Source organism: Danio aesculapii, chromosome 3 (assembly GCF_903798145.1).
Source record: "Danio aesculapii chromosome 3, fDanAes4.1, whole genome shotgun sequence".
In the NCBI taxonomy this organism is placed as follows: Eukaryota; Metazoa; Chordata; class Actinopteri; order Cypriniformes; family Danionidae; genus Danio; species Danio aesculapii.
Genome location: NC_079437.1, coordinates 55,178,985 through 55,200,693, shown reverse-complemented (window position 1 = coordinate 55,200,693; position 21,709 = coordinate 55,178,985). Strand labels below are relative to the sequence as shown.

Below are 21,709 nucleotides of genomic sequence, written 5' to 3'. Positions count from 1 at the left end.
CATCCACACAGACTGATGTCAAGTGTTTATTTCTTTTAATTTCGATGACAACAAATGAAAACCTTAAGTTCTGTATCTCAGAAATCTAGAATTTTGTGAAAACGTTCAGTATTGAAGACACCTTGTGCCAAAACACCTGCAAAGGCCTTTAAATGGTTTCTCAGTCTAGCTCTGTAGGCTACACAATCATGGGAAATACTGCTGATTTAACAGATGTTCAAAAGACACAAGGAGGCTAAGACACAAAATGTCATTGCCAATAAGGCTGGCTGTTCACTGAGTTCTGTGTCCAAGCACATTATTGGAGAGGCGAAGGGAAGGAAAAGATGTGGTAGAAACAAGTGCACAAGCAGTAGGGAGAACCACACTGTGGAAAGAATTGTGAAACAAAACCCATTGAATAATGTGGGGGAGATTCACAAAGAGTGGACTGCAGCTGGAGTCAGTGCTTCAAGAACCACTATGCACAGACATATGCAAGACATGGGTTTCAGCTGTTGCGTTCCTTGTCAAGCCACTCTTTAACAACAGACAGTGTCAGAAGCGTCTTATCTGGGCTAAAGACTGGACTGCTGCTGAGTGGTCCAAAGTTATGTTCTCTGATGAAAGTAAATTTAGCATTACTTTGGAAATCAGGGTTCCAGGGTTTTGAGGAAGAGAGGAGAGGCACACAATCTACAATGCTTGAGGTCCAGTGTAAAGTTTTCAGTCAGTGATGGTTTTGGGTGCCATGGCATCTGCTGGTGTTGCTCTACTGTGTTTTCTGAGGCCCAAGGTCAAAGCAGCTCTATACCAGGATGTTTTAGAGCACTTCATGAGTAAATGAACAGCAAATTTTCATTTTTTGAGTGAACTGTCTCTTTTATATGATCGTTGCCAGAGATGTTTTGCACTGGACTGCTAAAACATTATGCAACGGGGTGATGCAATGTCTGCCTAGATTCAAGCTTTATAACTTTTAGCGTTTAACGGCTCTTTATGTGAACGGGAGCCCGTAGTTCCTTTGTTTCTTTTTTGTTTTGTTCTTTCCACATTTGAATTCTTGAAACAGAACCAAACTCAGTAGATCAAAACAAAAATCTTTACACTCTTATAATTAAAATTACTCATTTATTTTAGTTGCCAGATTTTCACTTTGTATTCATGAATTGGAATGAGAAAGAAATACTGAACGCTGGCCATATTGTTGCATGCTGCCATTTAAGATAGTCTCTCTAGTTCAAATCTAAATGAAGGCACATGATTCGTTTGTTCATAAATTCCTTCGGCTATTTCAGAGCACTGGCGTTGCTAGACAAAAAGCTCTACTGGGGCACGTCCCCTCTAAAAAAATAAAATAATAAAATAAATATATATTTATTATAAATAAATAAAAGTATTATTGTTATTATACTCTATTATTCTAAATAATTATTCCTAAATGTAACTGGAAAATAATCATTTAAGAAATCTTTTGCATGAAAATTTATTTCATTGGAATGAAATCGTATAGACAGTTCTATAGTTCTATACTTTATCTGTTGTTTCAGACTTGACAAGTGGCAGAGAATTAGCTTTGTTAAGTTTTACCTCCCTGACTCGTCACTTGCTTTATACAAAAAATCTATGAGGAGGCATGCTTAGTAAAGATCATCATCATTTTATTTAAACTTTTGTTTTGTCGACTGCGTGCAGACACCGCTGCATAAAAGACTGTTAATGCCGGTTTTGCAACGCATGAGCAGCGGGTGTTTTTCGGCATGCCTGTTAACAGCCGGGACTCGCACCGGGAGAAGAGCATCGCGTCTCTGGCTCTAGCAGGAGGGCTGTGTGAGGCGCGCGGGTTTGGTTTTTTCTGCGCACATGCAGAGATGCGTCAGTTTACTTTTTGATTAAACTACATTGTTTTCACCAGCGTTGATCCGGTTGAACGGAGAGTAACGTCTTTATTCCGGAATTACCACTCTTAATAAATACATTTGCATATGAAGTAATTGATATCTCAAAGCATTTACTGGGGCGCTGGTGATGTTTACCGGGGCGTGTGCCCCAGTAAATTGCGTCTAACGATGCCCCTTTTTCATTCCCACAGCGGAATGAACCGCCAACTATTCAAGTATATTTTTTACGCAGCGTATGCCAGTCACAACCCAGTACTACGAAACGCCCATACACACTCATTCACACAGACTCACTCGTACAATGCAGACAATTTAGTTTATTCAATTCACCTACTGCATGTCTTTGGAAAACAGAGCACCCGGAACATAGGGAGACCATGCAAACTCCACACAGAAACTCCAAGACAGCCAGGACTCAAACCACTGACCTTCTTGCTGTGCGGCGACAGTGCTAACAACTGAGCCACCATGCTACCTGCACATGAATCAAATTCTTGTAAAAGAACTCTGAACACTGTTTTTTTTGCTTGTTTTTTTAATGGAAAACACCCATTACGTTATCAATAGTCATTTAGTTTAATAAATAAAGCATTTGTTATACTAAAACATTGCTTGAATGCAAACATTTATTATTTTCGAGGCAGTTTTAATGTTTATTTAAAAAAAAATCTATAATATGTTTCATGTAAACCAGTGCTCTTAAAACTTGCAGTGTGATGGTTGTTTATTATCAGGGGAGCGAGAGGGGCATGGTTGTGGTTCCAGCAGATGTATGGATGATTTCTGTTCTCTCCCGAAACCAAGAGTGCACTTCTGTGTTTTGTTGGTGACTGGGTCCGTGTGAGGCCGTGAGAGATCTCGCAGGTGTGTAATGTTTGCATGGACTCCAACTGACTCCAGTAACAGCAACCGTCAGATTAAAGCCACTAAACCTGCAGTAACAGACGAGCGTGTATACAAGCTCTTGCTTTAATGAACCTGCACCCACATTAAGACTAGTTTCTCTAGATGAGCAGGGTTGGGCGTTTTTTGAGAAATGCTTCGTGAATTGCCTGTCTAGAGACCAGATTAACTTTCATGTCTGGTTTGGACATTTTATGCAATCACTGTTATTCGAATTAAGTAATTTTTATATTTTTAATTATTATACAGTTAAAGTCAGAATTATTAGCCCCCCCTGTTTAATTTTTATCTAATTTCTGTTTAACGGAGAGATTTCTAAACACATTTCTAAACATAATAGTTTTAATAACTGATTTATTTTATCTTTGCCATGATGACAGTAAATAATATTTGACTAGATCTTTTTCAAGACACTTCTATACAGTTTAAAGTGACATTTAAAGGCTTAACTAGGTTAATTAGGTTAACTAGGCAGGTTAGGGTAATTAGGCAAGTTATTGCAGTGTTTCCTCTAGGATTTTTTTCCAGCTGTGGCGGCAGGCCTTTTTTACACAGATCTACAAACTACCTGTGGCGTTATTTCAATGATAAATGTCGAGATCGCATTTATGTAATAGCCTACAGCATGCGAATCTCTTTGCTTGCGTGCCGATTTCCTCTGCTCGTGCACAAAGCTTCTTGCGCGCCCTCAAATACGCGCTGCTCAAGCGCAGACAGTGTTGCCAGGTTGGGCGGTTTTGAATTTATTTTTGTGGGTAAAAAGTGACACAGGTAGTGAAAATTTGGGCGGTTTTGCAACGGCGTGGCCGCCAGCCCCGGTCTGCTAACATAAACCTGTTTTGATCTCCCAAAGAGATGGAGTTATTCGCATACACATGCTTAGAACAGTGTATAATCTTGTGATCTCGACAGCTTTTGGGCTGGAAACAGTGAGCATCATCTGGCAACACTGAGCGCAGATCTTCTTGTGCGCTCTCAAATAAACGCTGCTGAAGTGCGATTTACTGCGTTTATGTAACGAGTATGTCTCCAACATTTATTAGATTTGCTAGGAATATTTATGAATGTCTCCAATAGACCTACAGAGCGGCATTAATTCGTCCTGAAGTAAAGTGAAACAGCTATAAGTCGTGTTTGCTGGCCTCACGCATCACGCACCTGTCAGTCAGCACGTAACCTTAAAGGTTGAAACAAATGACGCACAGCACTACTTCGGTCGGTTACAGAAAAGTTCACGCAGTTATAATTCACTTACCCTTTAATACGTTTTGGTGCGATTATCACCTGTTATTATAAAAAAAGATGTCTTGAATGAGAAGCTGTAATGTAGCCGTGGCGGGATGAATTTTGGCGTGGCGCCCCGCCATGGAAGAATAAATGTAGCGGAAACCATGTATTGTATAATGACGGTTTGTTCTGTAGACTATCAAAAAATTTAAAAAAGCTTAAAGGGGCTATTAATTTGGACCTTAAAAAATTTTAAACTGCTTTTATTCAAGCCAAAATAAAACAAATAAGACTTTCTCCAGAAGAAAAAATATTATCAGACATACTGTGAAAATTTCCTTGCTCTGTTACACATCATTTGGGAAATATTTAAAAAAGAAAAAAAGATTCAAAGGGGGGCTAATAATTCTGACTTCAGCTGTATATTTTTTGATTTGTCAAATTGTAATCATAATCATGTAATGATTTTTACCTGTTAATAAAAAGATGAGCCTAATGAATTTAAAAAGTCCTCAAGCTCTGTAAAGCCTGTAATAAATTAAACTAATTATGAACAAAAGGAATGTTTTTTTTTTAAATGCTTGAAATATAAATCAAAGCTGCATAGTCTGCACTGCATGAATTGAAATGCATTGACACTAATTAAAGCTTCAGAAGTTATGTATCACTCAAAAGCAGTGACATATTTCGTGTACATGTAGCAGTTCAAGAAATGCAGTGCATCCATGAGCACATGCTTCAGGTTTGTCTGTCAGACGCTGTGCAAGTAATTGAGTTGTCTTTTGTGGCTTTATGTGCTTCAGGGCTCTAAAATCACTTGGCATAACATAAACGAACATGCAAATGAGAACATTTTTGACTGCACAGAACTTAAGATGGAGACAGTCGTTTTAACTGCTGACACATTTCCTATTCATCTTATCTGCTGGTATATTGACCACCTTCATGTCATAGTGGTGAGAGTTTTTCAGTGACTCCTTGTGCAAGTTTCAACATTGAAATATGATTTCACTTAGAATGTCTTTGTAACGTTGGTGTCCAAAAATATACTAACATAAGAGCCGGTTCACACACAATTCAGCAGGATCATTGAGTTAAATGTTTTTTGTCTTTTCAGAGTGAGACCAATGTTGGACAGGCAGAATGTAAATGCAAAATAGATTAGTGGCACTTGAAGGGATAGTTTGCTTAATTCATTTTCTTGCCCTCTGGTTGGGTGATCAATCGAAAAGTAATCGAAATGGATATTTATGGCCCGTTTCCACTGAGTGGTACAGTACGGTTCGGTTTAGTACGCTTTTATGGCCGTTTCCACTGTCAAAAGGCACACCGAATCGTACCGTACCACTTTTTCGGCACCCTTTTGAAAGAGTACCAAACACGAGAAAGGGTACCAAAAGGCGGAGCTAGACGCGCAGCTGAACGCTATTGGTTTATAGAGATACGTCATTCAACAAGCCAGAATGAAAACAAAATCCCACCTTGTTTGAAATACACAGCGAGAGATTAAAGCAGAATTATAAATACATATAATAACGAGCCATGGTCGATCTGGGCTCAAACAAACCTTGTCGTCGTCTTGATGAACAGCCACAAAGCCAAGAAGAAGAGCAGATTTACCCTGTGCCCTGTAGTTTTTTACGAGCCAGTCTGAGGCGCGAGCGATTTCGCTTTCTTGCTAGCGCTCGCGCGCGTCTAACATTATATCTGAAATAACAAACTCCTTGAGCTGATGATAATAACCTGCGCTTGATTATTGACGTGCTTTTGAAACCCGATCCTGTCAGACACTGACAAACTCGAGAGTGAAGCGTGAAGAAACAAAGGAGAAGCCGGAAAAAAAGGAGCACATTATTTATTCAGCAAACATGAACAAAATGCCATGTATAACTAACTTATTATCTTCACCTTTTGGACTAATATGAACCGGGATTGACGGAATTACTCTCTAACAGAGGCTACATGTGCTGCTGAAGATTACAGACAAAGATAAGAGGTTTTCACTGACTGTAGGCTATAATTTGTGTTGTTTTGAACCTAAATGTCTGCTATATGTAGTTCTTCTGTAGTTGGTAACATATCTGAGACTGTAAGGGGCTGTATGTGTTTATATATGTTCATTTATTTAGTTATTTAATATAATTACAGACGTTACAGTAGGCTGTTTCGCACTGTCATTGATCTGCAGTTATAATCAACTCATGTTCATTGAAAAGTTAGTGATAAACATTTCTACACAAGTATTTATGTGTATGAAGCATCTGTTTTGTGAGAAGTGCTTCTCATATGATATGTAAGTGACCTGTACAGCTTTATTGTTGACATTTCCTCGAGCGAGAATGACGTCGACTGAAACTTTCTGTCATTCACCACGCCCACCAAAAGGGTACCCTTGTTAGTGGAAACGCAAGCCTGATAAAGGTGACCCGTACCAAACCAAACCGTACCGTACCAGTCAGTGGAAACGAGCCATTAGAACCTATAATCGATAAAATTTTTCCAGGACGATTTTTAAAATTACTTTCCCTACTGCATGTGGAGTCACGTGACCCTGCTCTTTTAAAAGCTGAGGTGGATTTATATTTCTACTGCCATTTTGCTGCCACATCTGATCTCTGGTCAAGTATGGTGATGGGCCATTCTTGAGCCTTACTTTGCACTACATTGACGATGATTAAGCTGCGCTGAGATGCCTTGAGACGGCATATTTTCTAGTACATTAAAATTATTATTTACATGAAAATATTTGTTCACGAAAGATGCAAAAATATGCAATATTATTTACAGGATATGCAAGAGTTATTTTATTTAGAAGAGATATAGCTTCTATAATATTGCTTATTTTCTACTTTTAATCTGAAAAAAACATTGAAAATTATTTATTTTGATTCCAAAAGTCCAAGTTATTTAGTTTCACTTCTTTATAGGAAGAAAGCAACTGTTGGTTTTAGGCAATGTGTGTTTTAGTTTCAGTTGGTCAATAAATAATCGTAGTAGGACGTGTGTGTTATCTTCAATTGTTTTAAAAACAAGTAATGCACCCTTCATTTAGAAATCTCTCACTTGTAATATGTGAGCATATATTTACTGTACAAAACCTGTCAGTCAACTATGAGGGCAAAAAATAAATAAATTAATAAAGTGTTCGCTCATTAATCATATTGAGACCCACACGGAATCTGCGCGCGCAGAATTCCGCAGATTTCTGCAGATTTTTAGCCCATCATTAATTCTGTTTATTTACTTGAGTAAATGTGTGTAATATCTATACTTATTCAGTTTTTAAATTAATTACAGTAATATTATTGACTAATATGAAAATTTTCATCTGATTTATGTACAATGCAGTTTGTCCAGTAATATTTTCTGTCTTTTAGTAGAGATATTATGTGAGAGATTTGCTTTGTTTACCAAATGAAGTGAATCTAATTGGATTTGCAATTTAAACATTAAATAAAAGTTAAAAGATAATATGTTTTATTTCACATTAAGGTTTTAGTTATGATACTCCCAAAATAATTCAGAAGAAATCCGCAGATTTTTACCAAAATTCTCTGTAGAAATAGCAAAAAACATCCGCAGATTCTGTCTGTCCCTGATCGTAATCTAGTCAATTAATCGAGATTTTGAGGCCAAATCGCCCAGCTCTACCTCAGCCATCCAAATTTTTTATTCGAAACCATACTTATTGATTATTTATGAGTCAGAGGAAGAAAAGAGAAGAAAATGTTCAAATAACTTGATGTATAATTAAATGTTTACCCATGGTTCCTGTTGAGTATATATGCTATTATTATTTAGGGTTCGTCAGAATGTTCATTCTCCAGATTGTATGCGTGCTGTTTATCGCTTGTTTATTTTTTTATTTTCTTTGCATTGTTGTGTTTCAAATGCTTTTCTATGCATGTTCTTGCAGGGCTTCTGCAGCAGTAGTACAGTGTCTGTACCAGAAAGTCTGCTCTTTGTGTCCACATTAGACGGGAACCTTCATGCTGTCAGCAAGATATCTGGAACCATCAAATGGACCTTGAAAGAAGGTATGCATCTTAATCAGGTTATCTTTCGTCCTTTCCATGTCCGATAACCTGATTCATCTTGCTTAAAAGATCTATCCCTTTTTAAAATTGTGGATCATGAGATCACATTGGCTGTTTCTCAATATGCGTTCTTCAGCAATCTCGTGTTCTCGTGTAACGCCATTAACAATCGTCAAAGTTCAGTTCCAAATCTCAAGATGCGTGAAAGTTCCTGCATCTGTTATTGATATCGAGGACGTATTGATTTAGACTTGAGCACCGAACTTGCTCTAGAAGTCCCAGAAGTCATTGCGACTGAATAAAGGAGGTGGGAAGCGCAGCATTTTATATAGATTTATTATTAAAGTTCGGATATATAACTTATTTGTCTCAGGAGTTTCTCTTAATCAAACAATGAAAATAAACTAGGGATGTCCCGATCCGATATTGATATCAGAGGTAGTGATGGTGACATCAGTCCAAACAAACTATATCGGACTGCGTTAAAAATCTCTGATATAAGCAGTCCGTTGTGCTCTAAACTCCATTACAGCTATTCTATTCAGCAGCGTGCAAAGCCCACGTGATCACAAAACAGCTTGCTAGCAAAGTCCCTTTAAGATTTAACATGCTCTTCACGCTAAGTTATGGTGTATTACGATAGAAATCGATTGTACCGGTAGCACATGCTGACACTATCAACAACGGCACATCTTTACTGGTTTATTTACTTCACGTCAAGCGATCTTTACATTGTTTTGTATATGCTGTTAAGCAACGCAAGGCACTGAATGGCGATGTAGCGCACATCGTGCGAGCCTCATTGAAAACATTTACAATTCGGTCATGGCATATCGTGGTGCATCCAGGGTGATACCCAATTCAACACCAGCGATTCCTATACATAAGACTTTACCTCAGCGGCCCGGTTCCGTGTGCGTGAGAAACTGAGAATACTCCGCCACAGACTCGCATGCTCTGCTGCTGCAGGCCAGAGTCACGGTGGCAGGCCAGATTGACCACCAGGCCACCAGGAAATATCCCGGTGCTCCCTATGGCCAGTCCGCCCCTGTTTGTATCTGTATCGGTTAGTACTGAAGGCTGCAATATCGGTATCGTATTGGAAGTTTAAACGTTGTATCAGGACATCCCTAAAGTAAACGTCACCAGGAAAATCTTTATGAAGGCATAAACACATTAAGGGTTTTTATTTGCTGAAATTCATAATAAAATGAGTTTTATTTATATTGTGCAAAGTATATTTATAATGTCTTTATGCATAGCATATATATTGGAAAGGTAAAAAAAAACAATACATCGTCGTATGATTGCTGTAATGTTTAAATAATTTTCAGTTAAAAACGCATGTGACCATCAGGAAGAGCACAGCATATCATGGCAAGACTGGTCTTCACAAGACTGCAAGTCCGTTCTCTGCATTCTTGGAATTGAGAAACAGCCATTATGTTTCACAGTGTACGCCCTGTTAGCTTGTGAAAGCTAAGACCAGCACTGTTTGCTGGATTGTATTATTGTGGTTCTAAGAACGTTTGAATTAAAGGCTCTCCATTGCGCAACACAATATTCAAAGATCTGTTCATACAGGCTAAAATACACCCACTAGTAATTGCAAAGTTGTTTATTTGCAAGTTTTTTTATATTAACAGAAACTGGGAGGGGCAATATGACAAGTAAATTAAGTTGCATTTTATTTACCTGTTTCTCAGTAAACCTGATGAACAGGCTAAGCGAGTCATGCATGCTGGAGTTACAGGACTGCAGTGTATGTTAGCGGCCATAATGCTATATTCAATATTATTTAGTCATTTATTTCTCTGAATTGTAATTTAAAGGACCACATTTGTTATATATCTGTCAAAACCTGTACTATGCATTTGGGGTTTGATTGGGTTGTTGGAATGTGTCACTTTACTAATGGTGACACTAACTTATAACTTGTATATCCATTTGAATATGATGGTCAAATCTAATAGAGTATATCCTGAGAGCTGTAAGAATTAATGAAATAATGTATTTGAACAGATTGATACCTGTTAACTCCCAACTCTTTGTTTGCTTTGAGTTGTCTTCATGTTTGCTCATCCCTTCATTTACATGTGAAGAAATGTATAATTCTCAAACTTTTCATTTCCAATGCAGATCCTGTTTTACAAGTCCCGACGCACGTGTCAGAGTAAGTATTCTTTCATTTCACGAGTTCACACTCACAGATAGACTGAATAGAATATGCATATTTGGCGTGCTGTCTGGGGAGAGGGCTCTGAGCTCGGGAAGACACCCTAACTCGTGTTATTCCCCTTATCAGGATAAAGAGAGATAGGGTCCGAGCGCAGTGTTTTGCCTGGCTCCAGAACGCTCCCCCCTCAGATTTAAATAGGTATCTGGTTTAATAGTGTGGAGTTGGGGTGGTGGAGGGACGCTGAAGTCAAGAGAAAACGTGTGTATGACGTGTTGGACTATTTATAGGGTTTGCTCTTGAGCTGATTGAATAATAGAATGATTGTGTGTGTGTGATGAATTAGCCTCGTCAAAGACTGATCGTGCTCCTCCTGAAATCTGTTTATAAAGCATCACTTATTTACACATAGTGTTTGTGCATCATTAAAACTAACAACAGGAACTGTGCAAGATGCTGAACAAGCATGATTCTTCTTATTCAGTCTTTTATCTCTCTAAACTACTGATTAAAACTCCCAACACATTGGGTCTCGTTTATCAGTCCAACGTAGAAAAGAACGCAGATCTGAGAACACAAATCAATTTTTGAAACATTCGTATGCAGACAAATCCCATCATACAGGCAATCGTGTTGATAAATGTGACTGAAATTGATCATCATTTGACTGTCAGACCTGTCGCAGGCTCAACTGTGGATTTTTAATCTTGGACTTGTTACGTTTTAAAAGATGTTTTAGTGGGATGCTGTAACATTTAAGTGAGACAGGTGTAATGTGTGCGACAGATTAAGGATGAGGCAGGAATCAATTCTCTATTTAAGCTTTTTACTCAATAGTTGAAAGCTATGTTACAGTAATTGAAGAGGAAAAAGAAAGAAATAAACATTTATAATTATCTTTAAACAAAAACAAAGAGTGTAAGCCAAATCAAAGAAATTAACAAAACAAAACAATCCTTAAAACTAAAGTCTAAACTAGGCGTCAAAAATAAATACAAATAAACACCGAAACCTTCAGTGTATCCGACACCCGAACTAAACTATTTAAAGCTACAAAACTCAAAATACACAACTGGCAAAACACTCAAACTAATCTAACAAGACATCAATCTAAACTAAAACAAACCGGATAAAACGGTCACAGCTTAGTTTAGAACCACACAACAACCATCACATTATGTTACTTAAAGCCATCGAAGTTCAACAAGCAAACTCGAATTACCGCAGTAAACTGAGACAATAAATTATTAAACAGCCGAAGCATAGCACAATCAAATTGCGTGGAGCACAAATGGTACGCCGAGGCAGAGCGCACACCACACATTGGTCTGTCGGGGCTTTAAATCCTTGCGGCTCGTCCGGGGATTGGTGGAACCGACTTCGTCATAATGATGATGGACAGAATGGTAAACCAATAAGAAACCTAAAGACTAAACAAGCAGAGAGGAGGTTAAAAAAAAATAGACAAAGAAAACATCAAACATAACAGGATGCTTTCACACTAGCACTTTTGGTCCGCACCAGAGTTCGTTTGACGTCATAGTACGGTATGTTTAGAAAGTGTGAACGCATCTTCTGAACTCTGGTGCGCACCCGTGAACCGTACCCGACTCCGCCTGAGGCTGCTTTCACACTTGATTCAATTGCCTGAACCGTACCCAAGTTCGATTGCCCCCCTGGCCGCCGCCTTGGCTGGTTTGTGTTTGCACTGTCTTTTTCCCTTCAGAACCGCGGTACACTTGCGTCATCAAGCTGCTGTTTTGTTTACGGCTGTTGCTAGGTGACGGTCACGAAAGCAAAGCACCAAAATGGGAAGGTTTCCGCACATCGAGGTTGATTTGCTTTTGCTGAATCTTTTAGTTTTGGACATACACAAGGGTCCATCTGCTGCAAAAATATTATAAACATTCAGAACATAACATGATGTCTGCAGAAGCTGTTTTGGAGGAAATAAGCAGACATTATTACAGTGTTGGCCCAGGTTCAGTCATGCTTGTCACCAAGGTACAGTACATGACACACACACACACAAATGACCATTATGATAACGATTGTTTTACTGTTGGCGGTTCACTTCCGTTATTTGGTATGATTGCATTCATACTTGAAGTGAACCATACCAGAGTTCGCATGAACCTCTTTCAGGCGGACTCGGGTATGATTCACGGGTATGCACCCAAGTTTAAAAGACGTGTTTACACTAGGTAAACGTACCGTACTATGATGTCAAACGTACCCGGTTGTGGATTAAAAGTGCTAGTGTGAAAGCACCTTGAAAGAGGTGGTCTGGGGTACGGTTCATGCAAACGGTTCACTTCTAGTATGAATGCAATTGTACCAAATAATGGAAGTGAACCGCCAACTGTACAACAAACTATCGTTTTTATAACGTTCATTCATGTGTGTGTGTCACGTACTGTACCTTGGCGACAACCGTGACTGAGCCAGGGCAAACACAATGATGATGTCTGCTCGTCTCCTCCAAAAACAGCTTCTGCAGACATCACGTTATGTTCTGATCGTTTATAATATTTTTGCGGCAGATGGACGCGAGCCGCTTTGTGTACATGTATGTCCAAAACTAAAAGATTCAGCAAAAGCAAATCGACAGCTACGTGTGGACGTCTTTCCATTTTGGTGCATTGCTTTCGTGATCGTCACCTAGCAACAGCCGCAAACTAAACAGCAGCTTGATGATGCAAGCGCACCGGGATTCAGAAGGAAAAAAGACAGTGTAAACACAAACCAACCGAGAAGGTGGCCAGGGGGGACAATCGAACTTGGGTACGGTCCAGGTTTCACTGTTTTGTGCACTACCGGCTACCAAACATCACCTCAGAAAGTCTTTTGGGGATTGTGTTTAGATTAGTCCAAGTATGTTTCTGCTGTATCAAAATTTCTGTAACTATTTTAGTTTAAAAACAACAAAAACAGCCCAAACGTCTTGTTATCAGTTGCAGTTAAGCTTCCCCGATCACAGTCAGTACATCCATATCCATATCCAGTGCATATGGCTTTTTGAAGCTACTGTTGCATCACTTTCTTAGGAACTACTGTAGGATTGAGTTTTAAAACCACAGCGGTTCGAACTGTAGTTCTGCCGAATGGGCAGTATTAATAGCTATAAATGTGGGAGAGCGTTGATATTATGTGATTGTATTGTATTGCAATATGGAACAGTTAAGTGTTGATGTTAAATCAAAAGTAACTCACAAATACTTGAAAATGAGATGATTTAATGACAATAATTCTCTATGGTTACAACTGAATTAGTTACAAAATAACTGTATAAAATGATCAAATATGAAATGATAAACATATGATATAAATTGTACCCAGCTTAAATGTAAAATTAAAGTTACCAGAGGTAGAAGGAGAGACACAGGGGGGGGGGAGAGAGAGACAAAGAGAACAGGCCCAGAAGTTAGCCTGACTGCAGTAGAGTAAGAGAATATTCAGAGGTGGAGAGGACCAGAGGAGGAAAGCAGACCAGGTAAGACAGGCCAGGAAAAGAAAAGAGACAGAGCAGCGTTTTACCACCTATTTTGTATCTTTCTTGACCATGTGACTAAAGCCCAAATGCTGAGACATTCAAACTGACCAATCAACATGTGACCACATCGTAAAACCCCCAAAGTCCACACACCAGGCCCTGATCTTATCAGTATCTGCCTTTGGAGTCAGTATGGACCTTCTTGAGTCAAAAATACATGTTTTGTCATGTAAACAAATGCATATAATAATTTAGCCTCTTACAGTCCTCCCCTGGCACCGTTGTGACACTTAAAGAGGCAAAAGGGTGACACTAATGATGAAAATATGCTTTGCGATGTGTGCTGCTGTTATCTTCGGACTTCCTGTCCAAGCTTGTTGCAGGTATAAGGGTGGTCAGTCTTTGTTGTCCTGCAGCCCTGTGTGAGAGGTTTCAATCGAATGGTGTTGCACTGCTTATATGCAAATTGTCCTTCATACCCCCACAAGAATAGGTGCTGAGGAATGCAGGGAACCCCTGCTCTTCTCTTGAAGTAGATCAGAAGATGTGAACCTTTTCTCCATGGATCCTGTATTTCAAAACAGCAAATGGCACAACAAACAGCAAAAGCAAGCACATGGCATTTGTCATTGATCAAAGGATTGATGTGGTCAGTTTGAGTTCTTCTCAAGCAAAATGCTCTTAAATTAATGTAATTAAAAATATGGTCAAGATTAAGACAAAATAAAAAGCAAACAAGCTCTTTACACAATATCTGGAAACATCAAAATTAAATTGCTTTACAACAAAATCAACAGTAGCTGGTTAAGAGTATCAGCAAAATATTCAGTGTAACCAAATACAGTGAATTACATAAATCAATGTTCAAAGACAATCACAACTGCATTTAAATGGATTAAATACAAACTAGACACAAATAACTTTTGTTGTAGAGATGTCAATAATGTTACAAAAGCAACAATATTTCAGCATTTTGGATTTAGAATCCCAATTTACATTTTGATATAACTTTGTTGAAACATATAATAAGTAACTGGTTAAATAATCAAAAGAAACCAAAATAACAACACAAGATGAAAAACCCATAGTTAGGATAAAGTCTGATTGAAAAGACTTAAATAACATATAAAATCTATATGAAGCAGTGTCAGACAAATGTAAATTTGACTATGTGTGTGTGAAGATTTGAAATGTTCTCTGTGTGGCAGTGTTCCAGCTGAGGCTATGTGTTTGTGTAAACATGCTCGCAACAAAGGGTGGAAGTTTTACGACAGTGTGTAAAATTTAGTCCTGTTGTAACAGGGAGCCAGCATAGAATTTGAGCATGAGATGTAAATGTGATCTGGCTCAAAATACTTCCAAATCAAGGTTTTTAAGGAGCATGCTAAAGTGCAATGTTCAAGGCTGAATCCTGTAAGAAAGCATTTTCATAGTTACTGCAGTTATTACACTGGAGCCACAAGGCAATTCTATACTCCTGTTTGTAGTTTAAACTGCAGCTATATTGAGGATAGCAGAGTTTACCACTTTTAGGAGATGAGACTCATCCAACATATAAACACAAGTACCTTAAAATTAATGAATTTTAGCATACAGTTAATTCCTTTTTAATACATGACATGCGGTCTAGAATGCATCTGTGGCTTCTAAAACCTCAGACCTGAGTGTTTTTACACCTACAGTAAGAAAATCATGTTCTAAGGAATTACTCAGTCTATGTGTACATGTAGTATCACAAAATACCATTGTGTTCTATGGAAATGAAAATGTGTATATCACAAATATAACAAATTTGGAAATGCAAACAGGATCAGCAATTATTAACTTTTATTGCTATTAGGCTGCTAAGCCGCCAGCAAAGGAAGTTAACAGTTGCAGGCCTTGTATTAGCAATGCAGTTAGTTCACTAAGTGTGTTATTAACAGATGAGTTTTTGTTATGTGAAGACCACTGATTTTTGCTCTTTAGTGATTTCCCTTTTCTCAGAAAATATGGTGGAGGTCTTCCCTGCCCCGAAGTCCAACATTGTTCCTCTCTGTGGCCAAACTTATTACAGGTCATACAAAGCCTGTTTTGTTTGCCTGAGGGTTGATTGCTGTGATCATCTGAGGTTTGAGGGTTTTTAAGACTCTCTAATGCTTCTACACCATGCGTCTTTGCTGCGCTATGGTGTGGCATCACCTTAATTACTGAAACAGGCAAACTTTTTTGAGCTACAGCCTCTGAACAAATCATTTCAGATTTATTACAGGTAACATCATCTGAGAAGTGAACATGCTTTTCAATCCCATTGCTGTTAAGCATTTTGGGAGACACAAACTTCTGTCCTTTTAGCATAGCTTTTAAATCTGCAATGGTGTCTTTTTGACTTCTGCATTTTTCAGCCAGGGCTAACTGTTCAGCTAGTAAATTATCGAGCTGTAACTGGAGATCTAGAATTTTTGCCTCTGACTTTTCTGCCTCTGATTTGTGAACATTAAATTCTTCACATCTAGCCTTTATAATTGAAGGTATTTTTGACATCATGTTACGCAGTCCTGAGTAACACATGTAATTTAGCGCTTCAATTATATCACCACGTTTTGATTTCTTTCCATTTTTGCCAATTACATTCCACCATGCAAACAATGTAGAGTCTGAGCCTGTTAACTTAAGTCCTTCTTTGCTAAGTTTGCACAATGTAGGTTCAACTTTTTCAGTCCATAAAGCAAACAATACATCACTTTCTTTAGAAATGAACCCTTCCATCCTTGAGGAGGTAATCTGAAATTTACCAAACTGAACTATTGAAACGAATTACAGTCTTGGAAATTATGTTTCATGCAATTTGAGCAAATGGAGGAACAATAAAAGCAGACTTACCCACTCTTGTGGTTAGAAGTCCAGTTTTAATCCATTCACCAGGTCAGCTGTGAAAAGTCCAGCTAAGACCGGCTAAAGTAAATTTCAGAAAACTCACTGCAAAGGATCCCGGTTTCTTGCACCATCTGTAGGATTGGGTTAATTAAAACCACAGCGGTTCGAACTGTAGTTCTGCCGAATGGGCAGTATTAATAGCTATAAATGTGGGAGAGCGTTGATATTAAGTGATTGTATTGTATTGCAATATGGAACAGTTAAGTGTTGATGTTAAATCAAAAGTAATTCACAAATACTTGAAAATGAGATGATTTAATGACAATAATTCTCTATGGTTACAACTGAATTAATTACAAAATAACTGTATAAAATGATCAAATATGAAACGATAAAACAAATGATATAAATTGTACCCAGCATAAATGTAAAATTAAAGTTACCAGAGGTAGAAGGAGAGACACAGGGGGAGGGAGAGAGAGACAAAGAGAGCAGGCCCAGAAGTTAGCCGGACTGCAGTAGAGTCAGAGAAGATTCAGAGGTGGAGAGGACCAGAGGAGGAAAGCAGACCAGGAAAGACAGGCCAGGAAAAGAAAAGAGGCAGAGCAGCGTTTTACCACCTATTTTGTATCTTTCTTGACCATGTGACTAAAGCCCAAATGTTGAGACATTCAAACTGACCAATCAACATGTGACCACATCGTAAAACCCCCAAAGTCCACATACCAGGCCCTGATCTTATCAGTATCTGCCTTTGGAGTCAGTATGGACCTTCTTGAGTCAAAAATACATGTTTTGTCATGTAAACAAACGCATATAATAATTTACCCTCTTACACTACCATCTATAGGCTGCTGCCTTCATTTTGTTAATGATTCTTGTATTGTTGGTTTGGGAAATTTAGCTATTGTTGATTTGATTGTTTATAAGTTTATTTTGTTTGATTGATATGGACTTTGTAGTTCTCCTAATTGAATTGGTTAAGCCTGTTGGTAAAGGTTTTAGTCTAATAAAGCCTTTCTGGCTTTAAGCAGTTTTTTTGGGGGGGGAATTGCTCACCATTGAATTCGCTCTTCAACCATTCGACCTGCTTCAACAACTTAAATATTCACATTTCAGACACCTCGCCTCTCAAGTTTACAACTTGGTTAATGTAACCTGGCCACAAAGTGGAACTTCTCTGACCAAAAGAGAGATGACACTGATCTTCAGATGAATTAACAGTGGCAGTAATGTAAAAGTGAAAGTAATGAACATAAAAGCTTCTGCGATCTTACCATACAAATTCAGCCAGCTTAAAGGGCCACGAAACCCCCCTGTTTCAGCAGGGTGTTTTCACACCACTAGTTTGACAAAGTCAGGAAAGTGGGTGTGTCTAGCTCTGTTTAGGTGGGAGTGTCAGTGGAGGAATAGAGTGAAGGATTTGGATAAAAATAGGAGTTTCCGTTTGGGCATGCGCTGATTTTCACAGAGGCAAAACAAACACAGATGAGGGGAGTAAGACAGTGACTGTGTTTACATGGACATAAGTAATCGAATTATTTGATAAATTATTAATTTGTGGACTTTAACTGCAGTTTGGCACTTTCACTTTCATTCAGGAGCATTTCATGCATGCCCCCTGTGACAAACAAGATATTGCATACGAGGAACTGCTGGAAGAGTGAAGTTTTAATGGAATGTTTGAAACCGCACGTCGTATAAGAGAAAAAAACCTCAGATTTTCTCGGTAACTTGAATGCACTCGGTAGGTAGCGTCAGAAAGCTGTGTGTGTATAGACTATCCTGTCACAAAATGCGACAAATTCTACACAACGGTAATAGTTTGATTAAGATGTTTACACTTGGAGAGCCACATTTACAGTAGAACTTTCAGTCCATAATATTATAGTGATATTAACGTACTGTAAACTAAGTAACTAAATCATTTTAACTAAAGTATGTCTGAAACTTTGCTATCTAAATAAACAAACAAAGACCACTGATCGCTCACTTACCAAATCTGTAGAGACGGAACAATCAACACCAACTGGAGCCGTGTCAATTTTAAAAGTAGACGAGCAGCAAATCGGGATTCACCATTACCAGATGCGAAAAGCTCTCGTGTAAAAAATATCCTTACAAACGTATTTCTGTGGCGTGTCGCGTGCAATGTAATCCACACGTGAGTCCAGCTGCGCTCTCATAGCGTGAAAATGAAAACAAAATCTTTGTTGCAGCACATTTAGAAATGCAACACTGACGACCCGTCTCCAAACAATTCTTCTTCTTCCACTTGTTTTGGCAACACAACGTGGCGTCTCTCTGCCATCTGAACACTATAACAGGTAAAGACAGTCTTCGAAGCTATCATGCATATTAATGAAGTTGCACCGCATACACAATAGAGCGCGCTGATTGGTTTGAACCAAGTCTTTCTCATGAATTAATGCTGCACACTCGTCACAAAGTACTCACAGGAAACAAAAAACACCTGTTAACCACGTTTCAAACTGTTAAATTCATAAGTAGACCTATCATATAATAGGGATAAAGTACATCCAGGTGGTTGTTATTGCAGAATAATGCCCCAATAAATACTTATACATTTCTAAAATATATATTACAAATACAATGGTTACATATTGGGACTGTTGGGCCTCATGGCTGGAATTGCTTATGGCCCCAAAATAGCTAAATCTGCCTCTGCTAGCAGCCTAATGCGAAGCCGAGTGGACTGCGGTTGTGTAAGGCTGAAGGGCTTTATTCTGCAAAAACAACCATCCTGGATGTACTTTATCCCACTTATTACAGATACTTGCCACAAAACATAAACATCTGACACAAAACATTGTTCTGAGCTGTAATTTATTTATACTTTAATTAAATTCAAGTCTGTGAGGAATTACACTAACGTTTATTCAGTCACAAGATGACGGCAAACAGTAAAAAAATTCAAAGCAAAACATTCTGAATAAAGCATATACTAATGTACACGTTATTCTTGCACTAAACAATCAAAATTACCAGCGTGAGACGAGTATGACAAGTAGATGCATATGAATGTGGATTTAAATATATGGAGGTGTGATTTAAAGTTCCTGGATGATCCTGTGTTATTCAGTAGTTGTTATCTCGGAATAACATGCCTTGGAATGGTACACCAGAGCAATCAGAATTTAGTATTCCAGACAGCCATGTAATAAAGCCTAATATTGGCTAATATTAATGTAATAAATAATAACAAATTGCTCCAAAATGTAAAAAAAAATGCTTGTTAAAGTATAAACAAAAAATAAAAGAAAACAGGAGTCAACTTAGTTGTTATTTTTGACATCCAAATGGATAAAGAATAGTTTTAATGCTTAATGAAAAGCTTGCATATACAAGCTGAGACCAGGCGTGAGATTTGATCATCCATATTGATAAAAGGTTTAGTTTTAAAATGACTGTATACCCAATATTTTTGCCATGCATTCATTTAATATATTAGGCTCAAATAATCTCACATAAGGATTAAATGCAAACGTCTGTTTGCCGTTTACTCAAAGATAATTTTGGAAATCTTCATGGCTCTTGTCCATGTAACAGTTACTTGATGGTGCCCTCTTGTGTTCCATGAGAACTACAAAAAACAAACAACAGATTTCAGGTTCGGAACAACATCAGATTTCCAATATGTCATGCAAACCTGAACAAATTGTCCTTTTGATCTTTTGTTTGAATCCATAGGCCTGCATTTCTCCCAGACCCCAATGATGGCAGTTTGTACTCTCTCGGAGGGAAAAACAATGAAGGGTTGACGGTGAGAGTATTTTTATTTCTCATAAAGGACTTCCTCATTCTCTGGTAGTTGATGGCGCTATGTTTAGCAAAGTAGAAATGGGCGATCTCATTCTGAAGTGAAACATTTGAGGTCAATAGCTGTAGCTGCATCAACTCTAAATATAGTCAACATTTGATTAAAAAGGTCCTTCTTTACATATTCAATACACATTTTGGTTTTAGGACCTTTGAAAGGTTTTGATTCAGTTCAAATGTTGACAGCAAAAATGTTTTATAGTTTTTAACGTTTTTGGAGAAGTAAAACAGGGTCTTAAAATGATTAATGTTGATAAATCGATGTAGAGAAATTTAAGGCCCTTAAGAAGTATTAAAAAGTCTTAAATTCTATTTTGCAAGGTATTAAATTTGATCATTTTTGATTATGCATTGTATGCTAAAGTTTGCCTGAATTTAATCTGCTAATATCGGGATGCTGTGTAGTTTATAAAATCAACTAAATCTTGCTATATTTGACATCATTCTGCTTAGTTTATTGCAGTAATCAAGGCAACACCATTATTTCTGCAGTTCTATAGTCGCCAACCTGCTAAATTGGCTTTAATAGATTTTTATTTAGTATATGGATAATGTTTTAGTGTTGGATTAGTTTATTACAATAATGTTTAGTAAATAAGCTGTAAGTTAAAATCTCGCCAGTGTTTCCGGTTGAAAACTTGAGTGGTTGTAAGGTCTTAAAGTCTATGGAAAGAGTCTTTAAAAAGCTCTTAAATGGTATTGAATTTCACTCTGATTCCTGTATATATTCTGTAAAAATATTAAAATGAATCTAATATTTGTTATTTTTGCAGAAACTGCCGTTTACCATTCCTGAGCTGGTTCAGGCATCACCCTGTCGCAGTTCTGATGGCATCTTATACATGGGTAAATTAAACCTCACTTTTACAATTGCTTGTAGGTAGTCCCAGAGATTTGGGGTGATTTCCAAAATTTGCTATTGCACAGGAGATGGTGTTCCAAGCAATGTCCAAACAACTGAACACCTGAATCCTTTCACAAAGGAATACATTTAAAGCTAAATATCGCAGGAGAATTTGAGTTGATGTATACAAAGAAGTTGTTTTGTGTTGTTGTGATATATTACATTTTCACCAGGCATTTCATATGAGGTATAAATTTGTTATATCTGAGGTTAATAGTAGTCTACTTGACTATAACTGCATGTTATAGGTGATAGGTGATGAATAAATGATGTTGTCTTATATTGCTAAGTCTATTCAAATGACTTAAAGTCAGGTTATTAAAGTCCAGACTTCAGGGTATCTGCCCTTCAGAGTGAGTGGGGAATTCATATTGAACATGATCAGACTACATT

General features: G+C 37.9%; 1 protein-coding gene across 1 annotated transcript in view; it reads left to right on the top strand.

The window, feature by feature from the left end:
• ern1 (endoplasmic reticulum to nucleus signaling 1) overlaps positions 1 to 21,709 on the top strand; it is a 68,892-nt gene that overhangs the window by 13,066 nt on the left and 34,117 nt on the right. The window contains exons 2-5 of the mRNA XM_056454254.1: positions 7,927 to 8,047; positions 10,187 to 10,220; positions 20,284 to 20,356; positions 21,186 to 21,258. Of these exons, the coding sequence (XP_056310229.1) occupies positions 7,927 to 8,047; positions 10,187 to 10,220; positions 20,284 to 20,356; positions 21,186 to 21,258 (301 nt within the window). The remainder of the gene's footprint in view (positions 1 to 7,926; positions 8,048 to 10,186; positions 10,221 to 20,283; positions 20,357 to 21,185; positions 21,259 to 21,709) is intronic.